The 27,593-nt window shown below is 41.6% G+C and overlaps 2 protein-coding genes across 8 annotated transcripts in view; one reads left to right on the top strand and one right to left on the bottom strand.

The window, feature by feature from the left end:
• vit (vitrin) overlaps window positions 1–6,277 on the top strand; it is a 31,285-nt gene extending 25,008 nt beyond the window's left edge. For all 7 annotated transcript variants that reach the window (XM_088934082.1, XM_088934087.1, XM_088934086.1 and 4 more), the window contains 6 exons: window positions 439–504; window positions 681–828; window positions 1,627–1,730; window positions 1,891–2,117; window positions 2,489–3,002; window positions 3,636–6,277. In XM_088934082.1, coding sequence (XP_088790208.1) covers window positions 439–504; window positions 681–828; window positions 1,627–1,730; window positions 1,891–2,117; window positions 2,489–3,002; window positions 3,636–3,814 — 1,238 coding nt within the window. In that variant the 3' untranslated portion in view covers window positions 3,815–6,277. The remainder of the gene's footprint in view (window positions 1–438; window positions 505–680; window positions 829–1,626; window positions 1,731–1,890; window positions 2,118–2,488; window positions 3,003–3,635) is intronic.
• A 463-nt stretch (window positions 6,278–6,740) lies between these two features.
• strn (striatin, calmodulin binding protein) overlaps window positions 6,741–27,593 on the bottom strand; it is a 74,106-nt gene continuing 53,253 nt past the window's right edge. The window contains exons 5-18 of the mRNA XM_088933774.1: window positions 26,639–26,806; window positions 25,302–25,437; window positions 23,417–23,576; window positions 21,557–21,667; window positions 20,111–20,254; window positions 19,508–19,644; window positions 17,419–17,594; window positions 16,882–16,929; window positions 16,587–16,708; window positions 16,213–16,380; window positions 15,533–15,673; window positions 14,947–15,048; window positions 14,288–14,374; window positions 6,741–13,386 (exon numbers count right to left, since the gene is read on the bottom strand). Coding sequence (XP_088789900.1) covers window positions 13,217–13,386; window positions 14,288–14,374; window positions 14,947–15,048; window positions 15,533–15,673; window positions 16,213–16,380; window positions 16,587–16,708; window positions 16,882–16,929; window positions 17,419–17,594; window positions 19,508–19,644; window positions 20,111–20,254; window positions 21,557–21,667; window positions 23,417–23,576; window positions 25,302–25,437; window positions 26,639–26,806 — 1,870 coding nt within the window. The 3' untranslated portion in view covers window positions 6,741–13,216. The remainder of the gene's footprint in view (window positions 13,387–14,287; window positions 14,375–14,946; window positions 15,049–15,532; window positions 15,674–16,212; window positions 16,381–16,586; window positions 16,709–16,881; window positions 16,930–17,418; window positions 17,595–19,507; window positions 19,645–20,110; window positions 20,255–21,556; window positions 21,668–23,416; window positions 23,577–25,301; window positions 25,438–26,638; window positions 26,807–27,593) is intronic.

Here is a 27,593-nt window from a genome sequence, read left to right as displayed (position 1 = left end):
AGCAATTTAGGCTGTTTTTTTAGGCACATAAACCACAATCAACAGTGTGTTTTAGAGTCTAAAAATAAGAGGAATGTGAAAAGAAAGGAGTGGTTGCAAACCGAAACTAACTGTTAAGAAGCTCCAAAGCTTGCAACAGATTTTGCTGCAATCTTTTTTTTCGTGAGTTGTCAAGCACTCATTTACTTACAAGAACATAACACTATTTTCGCTAATTACGCTATAAGCTAATAAACTTACTGTCCTGCTCTTTATAGTATATTATATACTGTACATATACAGTACATACAGTACTGTATAGACTTCACATATCCTTAAATGTATGGCTATGTAAAGCACTGTTATTGAGATATCATGTGTTGTGACACCATGAAACAGATTGTTCAGAATCATGTACAGTTTTTCTGTGTTGTCTCTAATGTCATCATCTTCCCCCAGGCATTGGTGCACAGGAACAGGAGCTGATCCCCAGAGTGACAGAAACAGTTTCTCAGGGAGATCCAAGTATGTGAAATGAATGCATTTGCTTTAGTATTAAGCAATTGTCTGCGGCCAATTAGCTCTCAACCTTGAGCTTGTTCATTTCTGAAACGTATTTCTGTCTTCACTCTCTACTCTCGGTACCCTCTTGTGGCTTTTTTGATTGCGCCTTGTTCTTCGGTGTTGTCGTGTCCCTGTAGATTGCAAAGTGGATATCGCTTTCCTAATGGACGGGAGCTGGAGCATAGGGAAGCGTCGTTTTAAAATCCAGAAGGATTTCCTGGCCGAAGTGTCTCAGGTTCTCAACATTGGAATTGCAGGTCCTATGATGGGAATCATCCAATATGGGTAAAGATATTTGGACCTCTGGTGTAGTTTTAGTGTCTATCAAAGGAGTATCTGCTCAAGAGCCCTGGACAGAATTTTGGAATGAATACATGATCACAAATTCTTTGGGTTTCAGCATAAGAGAAGCCAAACCTAAACAATTTCTGAAAATAAAGAGATTTTCCACAGCTCTTCAGGTCTCTAGGATGTCTTCAGCTGTTCATGCTTTATTCTGTTTACAGTAAACCCTAAATTCCAAGTAAGTTGAAGCAACGGTTTACTGCACCGATTGTTTCCTGCTATACAGTAGATCTATGACTGCATTTGATATAACACTGAAAAGTGACAAAACAGATGACAAAGCAAATATCTACATTAACATGCCTGTGGCAATCTAGTTGTGTGGAAAAGCATTAAGTTATATCTGTTTTCAAGGCCTAAGGCCTATTTTGTCACGCACTGGAGCTTACAGAGAAATATTTCATGTTTTTAAGTGAACCAATAATGATGTGTGCTCCTGTAGGTTTTATAGTAACACTCCCCTTGAAAATGAAAAGTTAGAAAATTTAGTAAACAGGTTTTCTTTACACTCATTAAAGATTTCTTAATCTTAATTAAAAGGGAGTCAGAAAACATCAGAAACATCAGACTGAATCAAGATGTGGTGATAACTTGGATGGCAAAATTCAGGTGCCTGACTTATAGGCTTTAGTCACAGCAAGAGACAACCAAATCTTCCAAACTCATAAACCTGACACTCTCTTTAATAAACAGAAACCAGAATTATGCACACACATTTTGGGGTTTGTTTTGCTCTAGGGATGACCCAATGACTGAATTTAGCCTCAAGACTTACTCCAGTTCCAGAGATGTGAAGCCAGCAATAGAAAAGATAGTCCAGAAGGGGGGGCTCTCCAATGTGGGTGAGTGATACTCAGTGGTGGTGTGCATGGACAGCCACATTTTATATGGATGAAACATTTAAGATGAGGACCCGTTTAAAGATAGATCTCTGGAAGAGGCTGCCAAGATGGGCCGCGGGTTTCCCAGCACCTTGTTAAATCTTCCTCTGGGTTCCCTCAGGCAAGGCCTTAACCTACATCAACAAGCACTTCTTCAGCGACTCCAGTGGGAACCGCGGAGGGGCGCCTAACGTTGCTGTGGTGCTGGTGGATGGCTGGCCCACGGACAAAGTTGAGGAGGCCTCGCGTCTGGCCAGGGAGTCGGGAATCAACATCTTTTTCGTCACCATCGAGGGACCTGACGAGAATGAGAAGCAAAACGTGGTGGAGTCAAACTTTGTTGACAAGGTGCGGCTTGAAAAGAGAGCCCCGGTTGTCTAGATGGTTGCTCTTTAATGGGCACGTTGCAAGTTTTTCTTGCCCCACAGTTCCTATGGGGCCTGGCGTGATTGACATCCACACATTGTATTTGTGTATGGTTAGACCAGACTGCACAGTGAGAAAGAAGGTGATATGAAAATGTCAACAGATTGCACCTCAATCCCCGAGCCGTACTGTTTTCACAGCTTTCTGATGCTGAATGTAGATTAAAAGCATTGAGTTAAAAACTAAAAAAAAGATTTTATCCAACAGAGCAGTTGCTTACAATGTTCCTATGGGTTTTTCGAATAACCGCCTCGGCCATCTCAACAACGCCCTCTCTGTCCCCCCCCACCCAGGCTGTGTGTCGGACGAGCGGCTTCTTCTCCCTCAGCGTTCCCAGCTGGTTCGGGCTACGGAAGACCCTGCAGCCCCTGGTGAAGCGAGTCTGTGACACGGACAGGCTGGTCTGCAGCAAGACCTGCCTGAACGCCAACGACATCGCCTTCGTCATCGACGGCTCCAGCAGCGTGGGCACCAGCAACTTCCGCACCGTGCTGCAGTTCGTGGCCAACATCACCAAGGAGTTCGAGATCTCGGACACGGACACGCGGGTGGGCGCCGTGCAGTACACCTACGAGCAGCGGCTGGAGTTCGCCTTCGGCCAGTACGACAGCAAGCCTGAGCTTCTCAACGCCATCAAGCGCATCGACTACTGGAGCGGGGGCACCAGCACGGGCGCCGCCATCACCTACGCCGCGGAGCAGCTGTTCAGCAAGTCCAAGCCCAACAAGCGCAAGATCATGATCGTCATCACTGATGGGCGGTCCTACGACGACGTCCGCGCGCCGGCGCTGGCGGTTCACCGCACAGGTAAGAGGAGCTGGAGGGGGAGGGCGTGCTGCTGGGGAGACAGCCTTACAACAAACATACAGATAACGGGAGAGTATTAAGTAGTATTGCAAACTGCATTCATTTTAGATCTCTTGATGTTCAAGCGACACATCATATATACCTTACTCGTTTGTAAAATAACTTCATCTCCAATATACTGTAGTCTTGATGCTTTATTAAATAGATACTTATTAAATACTACTTATCTGTCGGGGCAGACTACAAATGGAGAGCAAACTTTACCCATACTTTATACGATTACAAGGCTGTCATTGTCCCACATACAGTATGAAGAAGCTTGAGTCAATAAGGAGCAGGTCAGCTGAGAAAGACATATTCCTTGTTTGCCACCGGGATGTGAAGCTTTTGATTAACGGGTTCTGTCTTGCCCTCATTAAACAAGTTAAATCGGGCAGAGGTTTAAATAACTGACTTAAACAGCCGTGCAATGATATATACAGTAGTAGAACATTTTAAGAACTAATGTGATGGTTTAGTTGGGAATAAGGTAAGGCAAAATAGTAAAAAGAAAGGTCAGTGGAGAAAAATATTCCCAATTTCACCACTGGACTGTAAAGCTTTGGATTAATAAGCTCTGTCTCGCTCGGTCAGGTGTGATTGCGTACTCTGTCGGCATCGCCTGGGCAGCACAAGATGAGCTTCAGTACATCGCCACCGACCCCGACAAAGACCACTCCTTCTTCGTCGATGAGTTTGACAACCTCTACAAGTTTGTGCCCAAAATCATACAAAACATCTGCCAGGAATTCAATTCGCAGCCTCGGAACTGATCTAGAGACCTGATCCTTTCGGGGGGGGGGGATTGGGGAGGGGGGGAGCAGATTTATTTTTGTTATATTCCAAGAAACACATCTAAAGATAGCACCCGCCTGTTGTGTAGGAGCTTGTCATGCTTATGTGCCCTCCTTTCTGTATCGGTGGCTTTGCGACTGAAGAGCTTTCTCATTGATCTTATAGCGCCACGGTTTGCCTCTGGCCTCATCTGTGGGTGGAGGACATACCTGGGGCTTTCCTAAAGGAAACAGTACAAAGATGACTGTGGATCTGAAGTGTGCTCTCAGCAGAAATCAACAGACCTCTGCTTGTAAAAAAAAAAACTTGGGGGGAACAAAGTTTGGTTTACAAATTGGGTCAAATAGACAGAGCTAGAGTCCAAGAAGTGTTCTGAATAGCTGTGCAATAATTAATAATAGAAAGATTTAAGCACTAATGTGATGGTCGCAAAAAACGGTCAGCTTGCTCAAAAACCAGCAGGACCAAACACCGCTTCTGTGATTAATCATGTCACATAGTGAAAGAAAGTGGAAATCATCGGTCAAGAGTCTTATTTGCTTCCAACAGCAATCTTATACTGCTGTGAGTAGGGTTTTAGAGGGGTGGGTTTTTAACAAATCTAGTCAAATAAATAATAAATTGATAATTATATATAAAGTGACTACAGTCATCTGAAAACAGAATTTTAATTTTGCTGTGACTTTTGGAAATGCACTCGCAGTAACGGAATTATTTTTGTAGGGAACGCCAACTAATTTAATTCAACGCCATCTTACCAAACTTCCTATTCAGTCAAATAACATGCTATGCAAAAAATGTGGGGCATACCGTAAAAAGCAGCTCCTCAGATTAAAGCTTTAAAAGCTTTTGGTTAAGGCTACAACTACAAGCATTTACATTTCCTTAATATGGAGACTAAAAACACCCCCTAAATGAAGAGGGTTTTAGTTTTGTCGCAACATAGAAAGAATGAATTACAATTTAAGAATCACCCTTCTTCTGATTGCCAAGACTTGTGTGCATACAAAGTAGAATACAGCTAAATTCTGTCTCAACAGAATAATTGCTGTAGATGCCCCAGCTCTCGAAAGGCTTGATTTGATCAGCAGCCATCGCAGACAGGGTTAGGACCAGGAGGTGCTTTTCCTGTTTTTACAACAGTAATCACTCGGCTTTAAAGCACAATACAGCTACAAATGAATTACTTTTTTTTTTTACAGTTAGACCAAAGAATGCCCTTACCTTCCACGTAGGAGCTGGAGATCCAGAGCCAAATTCTTATGCATCCCTGAATGCTGCGCTCAGGGTCTGTTCGAAATATTCCAAAATGCACAACATCAGCTGAGGCAGAAACAAAATATAAGACCATGGTGGGGGTCATTCTCAGAGTTTTGTACTACTCACACACACAAAGATTAGAAGAGTGGTCTCAAATTCTAATGCTAGCAGGACTAGTGTCTTTTGGTTTTTGTTCCTACCTGTTATCAATAAAACAACAGAATGAGTTACTGTTAGGCATATACTGTATAAGAATTTTCTCAAAATATTTGCTTCATAAAAGGTATAGTTACCTATAAAACCTATCCAGGTACCTGTTATCTAACACAGTATAGTCATTTAGTGTTACCTATTACAACTCAGTTACAGCTGGTAAGAAAGACTATAAATTTCACAGTTAATTCCATCTGGTGTATTAGAGGTTCCTATCCTGGTGGTGGAGACCAGCATGTCTGCTGGCTTTCATTCCAGCTGAACTTACTTACCTTATGGTAGCCTTTATTGAACTACCAAGTTATCTGATTGAAACATTTGCAAAGCTTTCATTTACATATCAAATAGCATGAAAGTAACCTCAAAAGCTGAGATCACGTCAAACAGTTATTAGTAAATTAATCCTATTAGGTCAATTGAGGGGTCAGTTGTGCTACTGAGAGCTTGGCTGGCACCAAACACCAGCGGGTGTGTGATCCTCCAGGACCAGGACTGGGAACCCCTGGAGGATGCAACCAAGAGTTTGGGCAGAACAAAATATCAGGAGATACTGGGTCTTCCACCAACTGGGTTGGAGACCCCTCGATCAGAAGGTTTAGGGAAGAGTGGGAGGATGTGTCTTTATGGTAGTTAAGGTGGTCCCTGCTGTATGTGCTGCAGTCTGGTGGGTGATGTTTTGTATAGAAGAACAACTCGACTTGCCCCCAGTGCCTTTTTCTCTGCAGAATGTTTTTTTCTTCTCCACCCGAGTATCATTTTTTTGAAAATTGTATACAATGCATTTGTACGAGCGCATTACAGCTCTGTAACCTTTCACTTTTGTAGCTAAGGCTTATTTATATGACGGCTTCCTTTCTGTTTGTACAGTACATATTTAAAAATATAAACTACTTTTGCTTTGTGTTTTGTAATGCACAGTATATTTGATCATTGTTCTATTGCAATTTTTCATAAAATACCTTAAAAACTAGTCATCTCCATGTGTTTTAATGAGTACATAAGTACAGTTAACTTTAGAAATGAATCCATGAAGAAAACATATAGAATTTGTACATTGAGCATGTTACCTCACAGCTAAACAATTGCTTTTCTGAATAGTAAGCTACATTTCATAATTTCATTTTATAATAAATATACATATATAAATATATTTTTAAAGAGCTGTGTTTCAGCAACCTTTATCCAGCTACATTGTTAAGGACCAAACTGGACTGGCTGGAACTGTATGGTTGAAATTTTAGGTACTAAACTATCTAATGTGCTTGATGAGCTGAATGGCCTCTAGGTTTGCAACAGGCCAGCTGTTTTTCCAAAGCACATTTGCAGAGTATATGTGACTGCCAGCTTTTCAAAAAAAGAAGCAGGCAACCGCCACTGAAAGAAAAGTCAGATCTGAAAACAAAAGGCATACAAATAAAACGCACACTTCTGTGAAATACAACATATTTTTTATTATTGTTATTGTTAAATCTCTCGCTCCCCTTATGGGGAAAAAAAAAAAGAGAATACATCATGGAAAAAAAAGAGTAAACTATAATAAGATCTGTACAAGAAAATTAGCATATTTATCAAATACACATGATATTTAAGAACTCTCTATACAATTGTACTTAAAAGAGCAATGACGCTAGTTTACAGGCAGACTTGGCATATGTCAGAACTCGTTTTGTTTTTTTGGATGCAACCTAGAGTAATTTCAGACATTTGCTCAGGACAAGCCTGGAACATAATGTAATCAGGCCTGGATTTGGGAAGAATTCTTACATCACCCATAATTCCTTTCGAAAGGCCCTTCTTTCAACTGGCTGACCTCTGTTTCCCCCCCGTCCTGCTACTGGATCAGCAGCTGCACAGTGAGAAGAAAGGGCCCCAGTTCGGAAAGTGCACGTCAACCGACAGCTTCACAGTAGGCCATCATAAAATATTTGGTACAAATTTTCTAACGCACAATCTGGTAAATGAAAAAAAAAAACTTTTTAATAGTCCTCTCTGTTTACTTTTTGTTTAGTCCATGAGGTACTGGCTGGTTTCTTCACACCCTTATGAAGAAAAAAACAGAACAGGTGAAAGACAGCGAGGCCATAATATGCGTCTCACAATTCTCTCATTCTCTGCCAAAAACTATTTGCTGTAGGGAGGACATGAGGACATTGACACCCTTGAGACCTCAAATTCATGTTGCTTTTGACAATCTGCTCTCGAAGTGGAATTATCTTCATTGAAAAGAAAAAAACGCAGGACATCAGCATCACAATGAAAACCGACTGCGTCAGTGAGCGAGGAAGTGCCACTGGTGTTCAGAAAGGATAATTAGTCATTAGTTGTGATTTAATTAGGAAGAGTCAAGAAAAAAAAATGTAAACTAACTAAACAACTTTGAAATAATTAAGAAAGAGCTAAAAATAGGTAAAGGCTTCTTTTTTCTACATGAAATGGCATGTTTATAAAGTGACTCTTGATTGGTGTCATAGATAATAGATCACCAATACGTCTTACAATTTTAGAGGAGTGTTACCATTTTGATACTAGAACTGTCTGCCTTTCAGAATATTTTGCATATAATAGGGTGGAACATCAGACAATATCCAAAATGGAAAAGAGAACGTTGGGCACGTAGGGCTTGGACAGAAACGGGCAGATGTAAACTAGAAGAGTATGGATGAGTTATTCATCACAGCCTGGTTCTACAGTTCTACACCAGTGACCCGCAGTCCAAGTCCTGCAGACCCACGTGCAACATGGAGATTTCTTCAAGCGTTCCTCCAGCTTTCATTGTAGCCAAACTCTTAATGAATTAATGGAAAAAAAATATTGATGTTATTGGCATTAATCAAACAGTTTCCAAATTTTTAGTCCCACTTTTGCTTCTCTGTGATTCTCCAGGAACCTTAGCTTGGGCAGGATGTGTTTTCAGGAGTTAAATGAGAACAGAATGAGAGAGATTTCTGCTGTTGTGTTGTCTGAAAAAGCTGGGTTTAGACAATGAGATGAGTTGCAAATTCATTTCTGTGTGAATTGCACCCTTCATGCCTTTTGTGTGCTACTCAAGATATAAACTCCATTCACCCATAACCCCCCCCAAAACCCTGATTCTGCACACAGGAGGATGACCTTCCTTTTCAATGTGGTACAAAACACACCCTTGAAAGGAAAGATGTTTCTTCCAGAAGAGAAGGTCAACAAGCCCCGAGTCCAATGAAACACTGAAGGAAACTGAACAACACAACAAAAACTGACCCGCAGACTGGATCTGCTGGAATGACCTGCTTTCTCTTGTGTAAGGTGGGATTGAAAATCTTATAGTTTCTTTTGATCTCTCTGGCTTTCTTTAACACTGAATTGGGAATTTGGTATGGGGCAGGCGAGGCCATCATCTAAAATGATGCTCTCATCTAAATGAGCTGACACCCTTGAATTTCACTAACTGCCGGCAAACAAGTATTAAATTGTTAGTGCAGAATTCTTCAAATTCAGCATCTTGAGAACTGAAAACTGCATGAATACATCACAGAAAGTACAATCTTAATAAAAAAAAATTTGCTATGCCTGCTATCCCTTTAAAAGCTAGAAGACACTCACCCCTATGGAATCTCGGTTATAAGAAAATAACAGGTTTCTTCAAGTTTTACTCCTAAAACCATTGAAGGGAACACAAAAAGAAAACTACTGTACCTAGCCTGGGCTGAAAGGGTTCTATTCGAGAGAAGGGCTCTGCCAGTACATCTCATACACGGTGATTAGGATACAACGGTTTGTGCTTCAAATTATATTTAATTAAGTCCAATGTGCAGAGCTGCTTAGTTCTACCCAGATGGGCTGATTTCACTCAAAGGTGTACGATGTTATTCCTAAGAGTTTTTTCTTCTCTTTTGAAACTCGTTGCCACATCGCTTTGCTCGTGAAACCAAGCCAGGGCCTGACTGTGGACTTTTCCAGTGAGCACTGTTTGTAGGCCATCGCGCTGTCGTTCAGTCTTCTGTCTTTAACCAACACTGGGCTCCCTGCTCTACCTGCACTGGTAATATGTTATTGAACAAGATACAATACATGAGTAGTACCACAAAAAGCATACCGAACTTCCATTTCACATCACTTTAATGTGTTTCATATATACTGTATATATTTAATACTTTAAAACTATACATTTTTGCAAGTTCCCATTTTTTTTTTTACAAAAATCTTTTATACTTGTTGCACCACACAACCTCTGATTTCTTGTTGAAAATGCAAACAGAGAAGACCCCCTATTTCCCAGCTTTTCTGGAAATAATTAAAAAGAAGAAGACCGAAGACGTCAAAGAGCTACCAGTCACTGTTAGGTACAACCGCAGAAAGGTCAACAGCAAAGTCTCCGTCACTCTAGGCTGGCAGCAAGCTCCACAAACTGAATGGCCCGAGAGCAGCTTCTGGGTTATTTTTTTCCTTTTAGAGGCATATTGCCATCATAAATAAACAAAACCCTTCAGCCTCACAGCAAGCACCTCAAAGGATCACCTTTTTTTTTTCAAGTAATCGCAGAAAATAATATAAAAACAATTCCATCTGTACTAAAGGTGAATTAAATAGAACAACCTTTCATTTCACATCCACACCTTCCTTTGTCCTTTCTTGATGCTAACCCATTGAAGGCGTTGACCTTACATTACAGCTTATGATTCTCAGCTGAAGGATGCGGAGGGACAGTAAAGAGAATATTGTATATATTTCTGGAACAAAGAAAAAACATTGCCGCTTTGCAAAGATTCCGACATTCAACATACAGATGTTAATAGGCCTTCGGTCCCACATGTTAAGACTAGATCCAACATCTAAAATTCAGAAAAATACATACTTATATAGCTGTATACCCCCAATTATTGCAAACAAAATGTCAGTGTGTATATTTAAATGCTTAAATATATAACTAAATATACACAGCTCCAATGAAGGAGTGCAAATCTGTGTGCAAGTAGTTGTTTTGCTCTTACAGTTTTTTATATTTCTGCATGTACTGTGTGGACTGCAGTTGCTATCCTCAGAATTATTCCCTTGTTTCTCAGGCACCGTTATCTACATAGTTTCTACACCTGTGGCACAATCTCTTTGACATTCAGACTGTACCGTATAGCTGCTTCTGTATTTCATTCTAAATAGTTTTGGTTTAACAGAATTAAAAGCAAACTACACTACAACTGAAGAACATAAAAAAGAAAAACTTTCATCACTGCAAAGTTATTCATGCTTGCAGCTTGTCTGTGGACAAGGAAGAAAGGAGTTCTGTTTCGCAAGGGTCTCTGTGAACAAGCAGTACATTGCATAACCAAAGCATATGCAAGCTAGATGCTTTAAATTTGTGAGACAATTTCACGGTTTGAAACATTATGAAAGTAAAACAATAACCAAAATGATTTGTTCCATTTGCATAACTGCAATTCCTTTGACTTCACATTATATATCCCTCTTTAGAAAAGCATAAAGAGTTCTGTCCTTAAAAGATTTAATGCCCCCAAGAAATAAACCCATCGCCTATCGATATTACTGTACTTATATTGTTATCCTTAAAAGGTGCTGGGTTTAATTGCACCTACACTTAAGACCGCATACAATAAACGCTAAATACAAAACATCAGATTGAACTGTAACTGTAGTCATTCAAATACAGCATTTTAACTAAAATCTGTCACGTTTTTCACTTGTTTCAAGATACCAGAGTGATTTTTCCTGATGGATCATACTTACAGTATAAGACTCACAGATAGCTTTGGAATTTACATTTTGTTGTGTGAACACCAGTTACCACCTAACTGTTTTTAACACTTTATTCTACTATGACTCAGAGAATATTTGCATAAAACCAACAAAATCCAGAGGACAGTATTTTTGACTTTGCCTAATAAGGCAGATCTGATTGCGTATTTCTGTCAAGGAATCTCACACCAAATATAGCATGCAACATTCAAAAGTGGAAAGCACATTGAAAATATCACAATATTTTACACTGTACGCATGAAAGCGAGTACTGTATCAATACAATGTAAATCAGCGTGTACTGCTGTCCTGCAATGGACTGGGGCCCTGCTCACAGTATAGGATCACTTGTGCCATAATGTGTCTGCAGGATTAGACTCTGGACATTTTCTAAGGATACGTGCTGAAAAATGGGTGGGTGGGTGGATATATATGTACTGCAGATGTAACTGCTTTAAAGAAGTGTGTTGGTTTACAAAAAACAATTCCATCAAAAAGTAGAATTTTGAAAAAGAGTTTGTGATCGAAACTCAATTAAAAAAAGAAGAAAATATGAAACTTGCCCTGTGCTGTGAAGAACTAATAGAACAATAACGATACACTGCCATTTCAAAGTTGTGGGATTCACTCTTGATTAATAATAATAATGATAATAATTGCTTACGCTTATAAAGCGCTTTTCTGGATACTCCACTCAAAGCGCTTTACAGGTAATGGGGACTCCCCTCCACCACCACCAATGTGCAGCCCCACCTGGATGATGCGCCCCCTGCTGGCCCCACTAACACCTCTTCCAGCAGCAACCTTAGTTTTTCCCAGGAGGTCTCCCATCCAGGTACTGACCAGGCTCACACCTGCTGAGCTTCAGTGGGTTGCCAGTTGTGAACCTTAGGGGTCCCTCAGGGGTCTCTAATCATGGTTCTTGAAGGCTGGTTTATCTGCAAGCTTTCTTCCTGCTCGGACTAGACCAATGTGACAAGGTCTCCAGCTGTTTCAGGGATTTAATAGACCTGCAGACACAACAGCCTTCCAGGAGCACAGCTGGAAACCCCTGGAGAGAGTGTCAATACATTGTGCTTTAGTATTCTAAAGTATAGCCATAGCACACTTCCATATGAGAAATAAAGGAACAGACAAGAATTTCACAAATGTTTGCTGTGGATTTTGGTCCCGATGATCCTGCAGTACTTCAGTCAGGGCACTCTCTGCTGTCACACTTTTGAATGGACTTGCTCCACGCAATCGGTTCCTAGGCTCATACTGAACTGTCCTGCTGGATTTTTAGGATTATGAATATGCTTCCATCAATGAAAAGCAAAAAACAAAAACAACAAATGAATTCAGACTGTCTTGCGAGGTTTAAGATGGGATATATGCGTCTTTTTTATTATTTTGATTCTTACATCCAATATCTTTTAAAAACAGACTCCGCTGAAGTTCCCCTTCCCCCCAAGAAAAAAAAACGTAGGTAAAACTATGTATATATACTGTACTTGGGGCTCTGTTTTGAAGCAAAGGCACATTTCCATGAAGGTTCAAGATCAACAGCAAAGGCAGACAAAACTGTCTTGGAAGTAGATGGGAGATCATATCTCCTTGACAGCCGTCATGTGCCTTCCGCAGGTGTCTTTGCAACAGAACACTTGCTTCAAAAAAGAACTGTGTCACCATGGGGGAGGGGGGAAAAAAAAGAGCTTGAAGTCATGAAAAGAAGCACGCAATACGAAACCACCTTGGGGACGCCTGACCCCCCCACTCCTGTCATCCTTCCCACCCTTGCGCTTTGAGGAACCCTGAAGGATAAATCTCGCCTCGCCCCCTCGTTTGCAATCGAGATCAGCTCGTTTCTTCCTATCTTCTCCCTCATTTACACATGCCCGGTTCCACCCAGGCCTGCCTGGATGTGTGGATGTAGAGCGCAGCTCTGAGGAAGCAGCTCTGCCGTTATGGGCAACGTACCCTGCCCGGGCCCCTTGCGCCTGTAGCTGGGGACGAACCAGAGCTAGTCTCAGAGAGTCCACCAGCAGAGCCAGCAGGGAGCTGGGAAGGACGGAGCTGATTGGCTGGGCGGACGACATCGCACCTTTAAGCCCCGCCCCTACTTCCTCTCCATTGGTTCCGGGTGTGTGGTCTAGCTGGTTAGTGTGTGGCGGGCCGGAGAGGGTGAAGGGAGCTCTGTGTCATACGAAGACCTTAGCCAGGGCGTCGGCTCCAGCGCTGGCAATGAAACACTTGGATGGGTGGAACGCCACATCGTGGATCGACTCGTCAAACTTCTTGCGATGCGCCGTGAACTCCTGGATACAGGTCTTGCTCTCTAGGTTCCACAGACGGATTGAGCAGTCGTGGCCTGGAGAGGAGAGAGGGAGAAAGATAAAGGAGTAAAGGAGTAAACATCGTGCATTCAAGGACAAAACACATTTTTCCGAAAAGCCAATAATGCATGAATTTTAAAATTAATTCATGTCTCGGGCAGAATTTGCTGTGAAGTGGCAACTTGTCAATGCTTTAATAGGCATTGCATTTGGTTCTCAATGAGCAAACACGATATGGATGTACATGCATATGTACTCTTAATAAATATAATCTAATTTTATTTTAAAGAGATAAAAATAGCCTGTAGAAAAACATTTTCCACTTGTACAAGTTAACTGAGGATAAACTGTCATGCTCAGGTTTAACTCTCATACCACCCTCATGTGGCTGACTTGTGACAAAAATTAAACACGATTTATGTAAATTGCATATTGAGTTCGAAATATATAATGGACTACAGTGTCCTCTGCTGTTAAAATCTGGAAATGCAGAGACAATTTCAGTAGTGCAGTGGGAAAAGATCCACAATCCTAGAGCTGCATCCCAGATGACAGATACTACCAACTACTGGAAGTTGCTGAAATGTAAACACTGCTTTCTCTTAACCACACATGGTCTGTAATGGAATATTTCAAGAGAAAACTTGGAACTCTAATCCATAAAACAGAACAATGCAGACCTCCCACAACTCATAATCCAGATGAAAATTGTTTTTTAAATCTGAAGACTTTTAAGACTGTATTGGTGATCAAATTCTTAACCAGTTACTGCCACTTTGACAGGCAGGCTTATAACCATAGAGTTTTAAAATTAATTCCACCAAACCCACTTTGTCTCGGCGCTTCAGAAATGGTCAAGCTGTGCCTAAGAAGAAAACCTTAAACTCTAATAACACAAAATAAATTTAAAGCCTTGTAGCATTTAAATATACTTACTGCCAGACATCAGATACAGTCCATTGGGATCAACAGCTAAGCTTGTAACTGCATCTAAATGGGCCACCATTGAATGGATTAGTTTTCCTTTAAAAAGAGAAAAAACAAGACTTAAGGAAAGAAGTGACAGTATAAAGAACTAAGCCATTCTTATCCTCTGAAAGGACAGCACACTTTTTGCCTATGCCTATGTCAGTATAGCGACTGTAGCAATTTATTCATCAATTACAAATAATCAAGTTATGCTAAACTATTAAGGGTCAGCACTCCAAATTACCTCTTTTTCTAATTAAGAGGTCTATGTCCATTTTGTATCGCTGATTAGCACAATTATCTTGGCTCAACCTACACGTTTTGTTACCATAGTTCCTTTGATATCCAACAGGAAATGACTCCCAGTAGCCTATCAAACAGGCTGAACTTTAGAAATATCTGGGGCTCGGCAGCTCTTTCAAATCTGATTCATACACCAAAGCCTAATTAACAGCAGTTTCTATCCTACACTTAATCATCAGGAAAGCAGCTCCCTTCCATTTGTGTCAGACTAATGGTGCCCATTAAGAAATTTATTCCATAGTCCATCTGTTCTTTTCATCTCCCAGGGACTGCAGGGAAAAATATAAAACTCCCAGACTTCCACTGAAGTGCGGGCCAGGTACCTGTGTTGTTGTCAAAGAACTTGATGTGTCTGTCTTCCTGGGCTGTAATGGTGATGGGGAGGGTAGGGTGACTCAGCACTTTGTTTATCTGACAAGGAGTGTCTACAACGAAAGAAAGGTTTCATCATCTCTGTCCTCAAGGAAGACGACAACAAGAACGTGGCAGAGACGACACCTCCTTTCCACGTGGCAGTTTAACCCTGTGTTTTGCCTTTGCCACTCCCTGTATGTATGTAAAGAGATGTCACATTGGCCTGAAGCTGTATGAAATAAAGAGGGTTCGGACAAGACAAAAGTGAGGATCCTTCTGATATGAAAAGCATCAATGCTTTCAAGAGGGTTCTGACATCATTGTAAGAGAGACAAAAAATTAAAACCTAAAAATGCAGGTTCAGAGCTCTCTGGTTCAACAGAAGTTTGAAAATAACAGCATGTAATTACCATTACTGTGATCTTCTACATCAAACAGATGCTTGTACTGCATAGATGCTTTGGTGAGGATTTTTTTAATGAGAGATTTTCAGTTCCCTTTCCTGCTGCTCAATACCCTTGAAGGGTCTTCTGGAAGGACTGCTAGCACACGTACCGCCGTCAGTAGCTGCCTCCAGGCTCAGCACAAGCTGCCGAGTCTCCATGTTGAAGATCCCAGTCTGGCCGCTGTTGAAGGATGAAACCATATGCGCGGGCTCACTGCAGACCAGGTCTACGGATGAAGGAATTCCAAGTTCTGCAACACAAAAGGTTTCCATAGAAAAACATTCGTCACAGCCTTGGAACCTGTAATGGCCGACTAGTCCCAGTCCTGGCTAGTGGCATGACAGAGGCTCGGCCTCACAAAAACCTGGGTTTGCAGCAGGAACTGGACAGCTCGTGAGAGACGTTACATATCATGCATTTAAGGATACATAACCCAAATACACATGGCAGCATGCAAAATAACTTTTTCTTCAAGTATGTCAGGCCTCAGTTGAAATCAAGCAGATAAAGAAGGTAGATCAAATAGATATAAACAATACATTGTTCCCTTTTCTGTTAATACTAATTTAATAAATGGCAAGGGTAAATGCAGTTGGGTCAATGTAAATCATCTATGCTGTAAGAAACTATGTCTGGGTAATATGTTATGACTTCTTTTGCAACGAGTCATGCATGTGCAATAGATGGGATGTGTAATGTTCTGTGATGTATTCAGATGCACAGAATACGCCCGTAACGTTTTTTACGGGGGGACGATAAAGTTGATCTTATCTCACGCGGGGCTGGTACCTCTGTTCTCGTTGAAGATGGAAAGAGCTGGCGAGGTGTCAGCAGCATTCCAGAGCCTGATGGTGCCGTCAGCGGAGCAGGAGAGGAGGCGCTGGTGAGCAGCGCTGTACACCAACCCCCACACCGCGTCCGTGTGGCCACAAAGTGCTCCCCGCAGCACCGACGGCTCTGCCGAGAACAAACCGCCACAGTTCACATCATACTGTTCACATCAACGTCTGAACATCAGCGAGGACAGTGCTGACTCTGTGGAGGACCTGTAGGCCTTGCTCCTGAAAAATGTGCCTACAGGACACATCACCACCAGAGAGCACATACTGTATGATCTTCCCTTCTTGACTGTCTTAGCAGTCAATGTGAAGAGCAATACGTACCGTATGAGTCGTAGGGATCAATGTTAGGGTTTGGAGTATTCCAGCTCTGAATTGTCCCATCAATCCCACCACTAAAACACTGCTCTCCACTGGTGCTCATAACCACACACAGCACTGAACCCCTGCCAAAGGTCAGGAAATAGAGGAAGGACAACATGAAGAAACTGTTGGTCAATCAGTGATCAAACAAGAATATTTAGCACTATGTACCACACCAGTACTGATCTATACAGCTTCTAAGGTCATCATTAAGTATGTTCATCATTACTAAGTTTAATTCTTTTTAATGACCTACCTGTGAGCCCTGAATGTATAAATAGGCTCCACATCTAGGGAGGCACTCCTGTAGAGAAGGAAACAACTGGTTAAACGGTTACACATGGAGCCTAAAACCAGGGTAGTAGATACAAAGCAAAAATATACTAAGGAATAAAGTGATCTGATCTGAGAACACTTAAATGAACCATCAGCTGATACATATTATAAACAAATACGTTTCCAGTGCTCTTAAACCTACATTTCTATTAATGTAACGCTTTTGTTCAACACATCATCAGAAGAACAACAAGCAGAAGGAAATTACATGGTTACTTGTGTTTTACAGTCAATGTTCTTCTCAAGCCTGTGAAACCACTAAGGATTCATGTTAGCTTTAAGCATCTGTACAAATTCATGTAGACGACACTTTCGAGTCGCCTCTGATTACTCAAAGCAAGCAGTTTGTTTTTGTCCAGAAGTGTTACACAAACTGCTTTTTCTCTTTCAGAACCCAGCCCTAGGAGCCGACTTATTTCCGATATGTCGTTTTTTGAAAGCGGAGGGAGTATTTTACTTTTTTGCAGGGGCGGTTTTCTGCAGGTTCCACATTTTGAGGGTGTGGTCCTCCGACGCCGTGACCAACACGGGCTCCACGGGGTGGAAAGCAAGGCCCCGGATCCCGTCAAAGTGGCTCCGCAACGTGAACTTGGGGTTCCACGTCTTCCTCAGTGCGTCCTTGTTGTTGGTGATCTGGGAAGAAGGCGGAGAGCTTGGTTGGTTCGGCCTGCAGGTTCCGTTTCAGCATTTTCCATGCAACAGACGAGGGCGAAGAACAGGACATTTGGTCCCGGGGCAGGTGGGAGAAACGCCAGTCCTGTGGCATTTCTAAGGCTTTGTAAAGCTCTCTCTGTGGTCATTAAAAATCCCAGGATGTTTCTCGAAAAGAGAAGGGTTGTTAACCCTGGTGTCTTGGCCAAATTTCCCCTAGGCCTTTACCAGTCATGGCCTCCTAATAATCCCCATCTCTGAACTGGCTTCATCATTCTGTTCTCCTCCCCACTGAGAGCTGGTGTGTGGGGAGTGTACTGGTGCACTATGGCTGCTGTCGCATCATCCAGGTGGGGCTGCACACTGGTGGTGGTGCAGGGGATCCCCATCACCTGTAAACTGCTTTGATTGGAGTGTCCAGAAAAGTGCTATATAAGTGTAAGTAATTATTATTATTATTAAAAAGCTCCACGTGCTACATGGCTGGAAACAGTTCTAACAGTTCAGTTTCACAAACTGATAGGTTCAATGAAGTACCTGAGAGCACAGATGGAATTAAAACCAGACATTTCTACAATCCTCAAGCACCAAGGCTGCCTACCATTGTTCTAGGGACACTGATGTAATGGTTTACTGGATACAGAGTTCAATTCATTAAAAAGACGACAAAGCTTTTTCCATTCTATACCAACATTCAGACTGGTTTTCTTAATGCTGGGTCTGAAGAACCAGGCAGTGCAATTCAGAGCACAATGTAAACCCCAGAATTAAAAACTGAGATCTCTGACATAAATAAGGCATTGTTTTCTGTTTCTTACCCTTAAACATGTAAAGAAAGAGGTCATTGGAGTGAAATAAGAAGGAAACATAAAGCTACAATAACTACAAATTAGGTGCTATCTACAGTGCAACAATGCTTTGTGTGAGTTTCATAGAAATATCAGGATTGTTGGCTATTTTCCTTTGCTTGTTTTAAAATAATAAAGAGATTAAATTTAACCAATAAAGTTAGCAGCAGGTTGTCAGGGCCAGTCAAATGATTAAACACAAAAGCTGATTTTCATTATTGTTTTAATAGGAATTCAATAGAGACTGTGGCAGAGACACAATATCTTCCAGACGAGAGACAGGGATTGCAGCACTGTTTTACTTAAGGATTCCAACTGGCACTGCCAGAGGAACTAGAGTGACAAAGCTACACAACACGACAATCACAAAGTAGGAAGACTGTTTTTGGCAGGTTGTTTCCTTGTCTTTTTGGTTGGCCGCAGTTTTGTGGTTTTATTTTTAAATCACACATTTAAAAAAAAATTGGTGAGGGATGGCAAAAGGAGGAGTTTTTCCAGACGCCAGCATAGGCAGAATGAAATTCTAAAAAAAGTAAATCATAAGATAACAAGCCAAGTGTGGCCGGTAAGTGTCGGGGGCAAAACAGGCTTAGTACCAACAGAGGCAGGGCTAAGATAAGCTGGCCAGATCACTCTCTGCAACCACTGGAATTGGGTCTGCAGGCTTGAAACAACACCAGTGAGGAATGTTCCTCCTCTAGCTCTAAACCTCCTGTGAGCAGCTACAGAATTTGTGTTTAAACAATAACCACCACGAGGGGTATGAAGTTCGCAGAGGAAACTGTCTGTACCTCCTCATTCTCCCCAGGGAGTCGAGGCACAAGAGAGGATAGGTACAGAATCTACAACTGTTCATTTGGTTTCTAAAATGGCATTTACAGTATATGCTCTGTTGCAGCACTGTTTCTTTGAAGTGGATACTTTGTCTTATGTTTGAAGTACAAAACTGTTTGCATAAGTCCAGCATAAGATGAAGATCGCAGCGCTTTGGATTCAAGCCACAACCACTTGTTGAAACACCCCCAACCCCCTACCCGAGCAACTTACATCGTACGTCAGAGACTCGGCCTCATTGGCGACCGTAAGGCCCGCCAATTCCCCCAGGCCCAACTCGCTCTCCATGGCCTCGTCAGTGCCCATGATGAAAGACTTCCCTGATGTGGGGGGAAACGTCATCGCCTCCACTGGAAAAGAAGGAAAAAATAAAACCGGGAAAACAACACAACAGCCCATTGATGGTTGGACAGATTATGAACCCAAACGAATATTGACTTGCTCTAAAAATCCATCAACTGTTCTCCACAGACCCATAATCCCCTTGCATGATTACAAAACAAAACTAATACTCCTCATATTGTTGACATCAGATTGCTTAAATTCATGCTGATGTCAACTGTGGAACAAAATAACAGCTTGTTCCAAAAGAAGAGACTCTCTTCTCTCGGACATTACAGGCGCTGGCTGGATTCTGTGGATATCTGTTTTTATTTAGGTGATGAAGTAAAGTGCTTCAGTCTGCAGCCGCCAATGCTGTTCCAATGCTGCTCATTCCACATGAGACAAAGGACATGCGGGAGTTCTGCTCGAGCTCCGCTTTTACTTCTGATCCCACAATCCCGCCTGCGAGAAAGGAAAAAACGGGAGGGTTACCCTCGTCGGCGTGGTTGGGTTCGTGCTCATTGAGCCGGGGGATGCTGGGTCGCGCAGGAGGGGTCACGGAAGGCTGCATGGGGGGCAAATCTTCCACATCTCGCAAATTCGCCAGCATGTCCTGCAGTTTCGATCGGTTGGGTCCTGCGGAAGGACAGGGGAATCTTTCGCTAACCACGCTGAGACAAGGGGTGACCGTCGTTCTAGAACTTCAAAAAGACAGCGACAACCGAGGGCTACCAGGGGGACCACAGAGCAAAGGAAAGGGGGAAAAAAAAGTGAATGAGAACAGAAAGGAAAGCAACAGATCAGAAGGGCCGGCAGCTGGAGATACACCATCCAATTCAGCATGGAAAGCGAGACGCAGGCGACAGAAGAAACCCAGGCTGAGGCGTGAGCACAGAGGCTGACAATACCCTGTGCTCACCCCCTTCCCGGACTGGGCTGACTGGCCAGGGCAGGGCCACACAGCCACTGCTAAGACTACGGGTGCAGAAGGGAACTCCGCCTCCTGCTCTTTGCAACCCACAATGCTTTGGGCCCAGCTGGGAAGGTGGGGGGAGGGGAGAGAGAAACTGAACTGAGAAAAAAAAATAATTTGAAGAGCAAGAAAAGGCATTAAGATGCAGACGCCCTGAAAGCAGACAGGAGGGAAAGAAATAATGGGGGGGAAAAAAGCCCTTGGTAGACTAATGCAAAGGATTATACTGCAGACTGCAGAATACTCTCAGACATACAGGACAGGATGTTTGAAAATGTATGTGCATGCTGCAAAACTCCATATGGGACGTCATAAAAAATTAATAATTTTGGAGGGTTTGAGAAACAAGCCCTCATACAAAAGAGAGCAATGTATCAGGCATGATATCATTAAATTCCCCCATCACAGTAGGGTGGATCTGGTGAAGTGCTGTCGTGCCAGAATGTGAGCAAACATTTACTGGCATGCAATCTATTCAAGTGTTCGGTTCTTGGAAAAATATTTGCATATGCATTATTGGCAATTTCCTATATTGCCTTGTAAAAGTTTGTGTCCATGTGGAGAGATTTCAGAATGATTAATCATAATAATATGTATATATACACACAACCAAACCAAATTAAAAAGAAATCACGAGGCGGAGAGACATGGCCAGAACACTGCCTGGTGTCATGGCAAGTAGGTTCTGACACTGACGACCGTGAGACATAGATTTCCAAAGGAGACCAAGACGAGGAACAGAAATAAACATACGACAGCAGAGAAACGTCATGGACCGTTAAACGGTGACAACGGACGACCAATGGTAAAGAAACACAAAAACAGAACTGTGGAGGCCGAGCTGTGGAGAATGAGAGAGCTGCTAGAAGGAGCAGCTGAGGAATAAATGGGACGGAGGGAGAGAATGCTTCTTTTCAATTGGTCTGTCTGAGGACAGGGAGGCGGCGCCGCCCTGGTGGACTTACTCTTCACCCCCTTTTTCCCCTTGCGTTCCTTTTTGTACTGCTCCTTGAGTTTGGTTATCAAGCCCTGGTCCACATCCCAGGCTTCTGGCATGGGACACTGCTCGTCCTTCTCTAAACAGGGAGACAAATCAAAGGCATCCTGTTCAGTTCCCAAGGCTCTGGACGCAGGGGGGCGAGACCAGGCTCGGACACACACACACGTGACAGTGCCACGGGAGAGCCAACCGCAGCCTGCCCGCTGATCTGAAAGACGAGTGGCACTCCCCTGGCAGAAGTGCGTGAGGCCGCGCTCAGATTGAGGCCAGATTGAGCTACGAGGACAGCGCTGACATGCACAAGCAAGAAGAAAATCGGTTTCATTCTCTTCGGACACCAGCACAAGGATGGGACAGAAGGTTTATGTCGCAGGTAGCTGCACTGGTTAATGTGGAACAAGGTGTGAAACAGACAACTGCAGGCACACGAACAAAATATACTGTATATCAAAAACAAAAATGGATTTGACAGAAGTGCTGCAAATTCACCACATCATGGAACCAAAAAATTCTGAGGAAAAATTTCTTAACTTGCAGCAATACTGTAAATGAAAAGTGTGAAAGCATTAAAAGAAAAGACAGGCCATAAAAGGCAAAAAAATAGCCCTAAACATTGACACTACTATTATATACCTTTGAGCATATTTTCTTTAATCGTGTTGGGTTCTGTACATGAATGACAGTGTTATCTAGCTTACCACAAAATGCTGAACAACCAAAAGATGAGTGAGAAATACTAGATTCTGAAGTGCAAAAAAATTAAATTACCGTTTGTTGCGGTTTATTGTGTTTAAAGTATAATAAATGTAAAATATCAGTATAGAGTAATATGTAAGAATAATATAAAAGGTTAGTAAGAATTAATGTTTTCTTGCTTTTTAAAGCATTCAATGCTGTTTCACTTTTTTTTTTTACTACAAATGGAATTCACAGGAAAAACACATTGCCACATTTGTGCTAGGAGCAGGTGGTTTCTTAGGGAATGAGTCAGAGATCGAAATGCTGGGAGAACACCTCCATTAACGACTACTCACGCAACGGAGGTAATGAAGCACTACAATATTTAAGTTGTCTTGCACATTGTAGATGATGATTCATTAATAAGTGCTCTTTACCTCTGCATTGTGTCAGGATGCCGAAAGGCCGACAAAGTAGGCCTGAACACAAAGAATCTAAACATGAGCTTGTTTTTTTCTCTTTAAAAAAGAGATTTATGGCTAATCTGCTTGATGCCAGATGCTTAATGGCTCGTGTTAAGAAGATAAAAAGTAAACTGGCTGTGAGATATGAAAGCTGTTTTAAGTCTTTTAACATAATTCAATTTCTGCCTGTCTGTAACCTTGTAATACTTCACAATTAAGTGACCATTAAGTAAAATGAGATTACGGTACTGAGGCTCCACTAAATGAACTACTGGTTCTATTACCATTTAACCAATTGATAAACTATACTGTTTAAATCTTCTGTGCATTCTCAAGGTTTGCATTATTAAAACAGGTGAAACACAAGTTGATTTTATTATGGCGAGAAAGCTGTTACTGGGAAGTCTTTCATCTTTAGATACAATCTTGATGCTATTGGCATTAACAACAAGAGGATATATACTTTTGATGAACTGGCTTTCTCATCTATTTTATTTCTTTTTGTCATTCATTGCTTTATTCAACACTCATTCTGGTGTACCCACATTGTAACCATAAGAATGCTACAGCGAGTGGCAAGTATGTGTTGTCTATGTTTTTTAGTTTCGCACTCGTGAAGCGGATCTGAAGCGCATGGAGGGTGTGGGCGACAGTACGGGACAGGACGGCTGGGCCTTTCTTACCCCAGTCGGTGCCATCTCCCGCGCTCCTGGACTCCACAGAGTTGTCCGCCTCATCAGAGCCCCCCAGGAAGTCGAAGCCCTTCAGGGCCTCCTCTGTGTCCAGGTCATCGCTGATGTCAGAGGAGGAAGATGGGGAGGCCGATACCTTCTTCCTCACAATCTGGTTTTTAAATGTGATAGTGTTATTATTATTATTATTATTATTATTATTATTATTATTATTATTATTAAAGTGGCTTTCCAAACCCAAGGACACTGGACATAGTGATAAAGAAGAAACAAAGTACAATTAAAAGCAGAATTAAAATATTAAACAAAAACATACAGAACTGAATGTAGGGCAATCACACATAGACTCTAGTAAAAAGATTAGTTTTTTTAGATTTGAAGAGAGTCAAAGAATTTGCCCCTCGAAGACTCAGAGGTAGGACATTCCATAACAAAGGAGCAGCGACAGAAAATCATGGCCACCAAAAAATCACCAAAAGTCGGAGATTTACTTCCAGGTTCAGTGACGCGTCTTCCAGTTTCCCTACAGAATTGTGCACTGCACATTAAGCAAAGCTCTACACGTTCCACGTTTTCTCACTGCTACACATTGAGTTTACAAGCGGGTATTTTACAGACAAGGCACATGGGGCTCAAAGACACCTACTGTAATACTTGCACACGTAAGGAATATTTCAGACACTACGTAGGCCTCCCTACTTTATAATACTTCAGGTTAAACGTTCCATTCAAGTTAAAGTGTTCCGTGAAAAGAGGATAAATGTGACTGCAGCAGACCTTAAGAAAGTATGGAAGTGGATTACTGTAAAACATTCCTGAAATGCCACAGATGTGACAGTGAAATTTTGTTTAACATTAACACCTGTAAAGCAGTTATGAGTTTCCTGCTGCAAGACTTTGTGAAGCCAGCCTTTCACAGTTTAACAAGACACTTCAGAGCTGGCGAGAAGTGGCCTCAGTGCCAACTGCTGTGAACAAAACACTCTTATTGCAAAGGAGGCCGAAGAAAAAGTCAATCCCCACAGGGCCGGTCAATAATTCTGTTTAAAATCAACATTTTAAAATAGCTCCCTGAAGTCACGGTGCATCTTCACACAGAGACACAAAACAGTCAGCAAAGGCAAGCACCTCAGTGCTACCATAACATTCCAGGTTTCTTAGCAACTATTTTTTTCTACTTCATGCAAAAATGTGAACCAAAACTTTTTTCTCTTTAACCTCTCTCTCATACAAATAAAAGAAAACACACAAACTTCCACAACATGACAATTTTCTCTTTTTTTGCGAACTAAACAGTTCTATACACATATAATACCGGTGTGGCTCTGTTACTGATTTTTTTTTTTATTTATTTTCATTTTTTTAAGTTTTAAAATCTGCACTGCATGAGGGGAAATCTTTATTTCCTAGATGACAAATTGAATTTACTTACCAACTACATACAGTAGAAACACGTTGGCAGCTCACAGTAATGTGTTAAAAAAAGATTAGCCCCAATTTCTAAATTGTCATGGGATTGTCTTAAATTAAAACTATGCTTTGTACAAGGAATTATAATATATGCTAATGTTGCTAGATCAGATCAACTTGTTGAATTAAATGTATCATTCAGAGAAATGCTTTTTTTATTTGCAAACTGTAGTCACTTACATGATCTATTGCTAAATAAACTAATGGAACATGCTTATGCTTTAGAATTTGGCCTGTCATATACACCGTATCATTTCTTTGTACTTTACAAAACGCCACATGCAAGAAGGAAGTACAGTTTGCCTCTCTGCAACGTAAAGGTGAAATGCAGGTCTTTCAGGAATGCAAAAGGCATTACAAGCACATGGATCCCTTTACTGGGTTTTAGAGGTGTACTGTTACTCACCGTCGAAGAATCGATAATTGTCTTGTCTTTCCCGTCACTATCATCATCTTCATCTTCGTCACTGAACTCTGCAGCAGCACTTTCAATGAATTTAAAGGCTTCCAGCACTGAGGCCGAGTCAGTCAAATCAGGTTTCCTGATAGCACAGGAGGAAAGCCATCAGGAAAGGAGAACAGGCAGATCTTCACGCACGGGAACATTCACAATAAGCAGTCGGGAACAAATACAGACATTTAAAGCAATTCATTAAGGGTTTTATTGTAAAAAGGGAAAAGGTTATCAGAATCAAACGGCACAACAATGAAATTTCTTCCTGCGTTAGGGTCTTAGGGTTAAAGGTCATAAATGCCATACAGTTCAGAGGAAGTACCAGAATTTATTTTGATCTGTTTTTCCGGGATTGGGGAAATTTGTGAAAAAATTGAGCTAAGTGAAGGACTCTCTTCTAATGTCATCTTTAAAAAAACGTGACTATGAGCTGGTGCAGAAATTTCCAATCAAGTAAGAAAAACAAAACCTGCCATAAAGAAACAATTTGCAAATAAAACGCTCTTTAGACATTAGCCGCAGCGAATTAAACCATTATTAGTCATCAGCATGGGCGACAAACAATACATTAAGCAACTGTTGCTTACGTGATAATGAAGGTTTCAAAAACAGTAAACGTGACACTCATGATATTCTCAAAGCTTACGGAGAAGTGAATAGAAACCAGTTCCATTTAAGCCAGGTTATTTCACTGTTCAAAAAATCTTTTTCGCTGCACAGAAAAAATACGTCTGTTCTGGAAAGCTACAGGCAATTTTCATTTTAGTGTAAATATTTTTATAATAGGCTCTCATGCAGAATGATGCCGTTTTAGTCCTTTTATACTATTAAATGCTATTAAGGGTACAACTTTTGCATTCACTGATGTTGATGAAAGGATCATTAAAACCTCGTAGAGAATTCTCATTAATTCAAATGTAGATTAAAGCGTCTGACAGTTTTGGCTCTAGATTTTCAGACAACTTTCGCCCCCAAAAAAGTAGCATCAGTAAAATACTGCTATTTCTGCAGTGGATTTTACAGCAGGCTGGTCCTTAGGATTCAGCCACAGGGGGATGCAAAGACAAAATTGTGTTCCGCCATCATATACTTTTTTCACAAAGAATCAATACCGCACATTTTATGAAACGGTTATCATTCCTGCGGATCCTGAGAATGACATCAGCAAAGCGAGCATGGATGACTATGCTTTTACTGAACAAACCGATTCCTTGACGAAATCCATGCCGGGAGGTGTCGCCTACATGCGTCTGCAGCGCGAGTGTCAGGGCGTCCGCTGGTGTGCTTACCCAGTCATGATGCTGCCCTTCAAGGAGGGCTCAGTACCGTTCACCATGGGCTCTGGGTTCTTGTCCGGTGGTTTCTCTCCTGCATCCCCGGCCAGGCCTAGCAAAGCTTTTACCCTCTGAGACTTCACATCCAAAATGGTGTCTGTGTAGCCCACCTCCTGCAGGTACCTAGGAAGAAAGGGCCATTAGCGCTGCTCAAGTGGAATTAAGACCATTAGAACGACGTAAGATTGCCTTTTATTCACTGAGAGTGAATTCCACCGGCAAGATGACCCACTGAAATGTGAGGTTATTGCGAATATCTTTCAATCACGTGAATGTCTTAAACTGGTTAAATGCACTTGGCGGATCTAATGGAATAAGATGAAGTAGCGGAGAGGCAGTTTAAAAAGAAATGCTTTATGAAATCTTAGATGGCCAGCAGTGGACAGAGGGAAGAGAAACACACTGACCCTGCTTTTGGGTGATGTTGGTAATACAGCTGAGACGTTTATATGGGGAAAGAAGACAGCAGACTCTCTTTATAAGATCAGAGTTGCCAAATGACTATTCAAAAATCTGGGATGCTCTGGCTAATTCACAGATACGTGACTCATGGGGAAAAGCTCATCACATTTCAATTCATAGAACATCAAATGATTTTAATTATAAGCTGCAAAATCAATTCACAGTAGACCGATAATGGAATGACATTGCACCTGAAATGCTTCTGTCAGAAGCCCAGTAGTGTACAGTACATAATTAAACCTCATTGCTTCCTAGTAGAACTGACAGAAAATAAATGGACAGAATAGACCATTCAAGACTCTGAAGCCACCTCCAAGCAAATTCAAGAAATTCCTTACACAACAACACTGCACAGAAGCAAAGACTGAGAACACCGAAGTAGTTACCTGTGTGGTCACATAGATAAAGCATGGAAAAACATTTGTTAAAGGTTGTATTTCATATTTTG

Source organism: Atractosteus spatula, chromosome 15, assembly GCF_055471065.1.
Source record: "Atractosteus spatula isolate fAtrSpa1 chromosome 15, fAtrSpa1.hap1, whole genome shotgun sequence".
Lineage (NCBI taxonomy): Eukaryota > Metazoa > Chordata > Actinopteri > Semionotiformes > Lepisosteidae > Atractosteus > Atractosteus spatula.
This window is presented reverse-complemented; position numbering and strand designations above follow the sequence as displayed.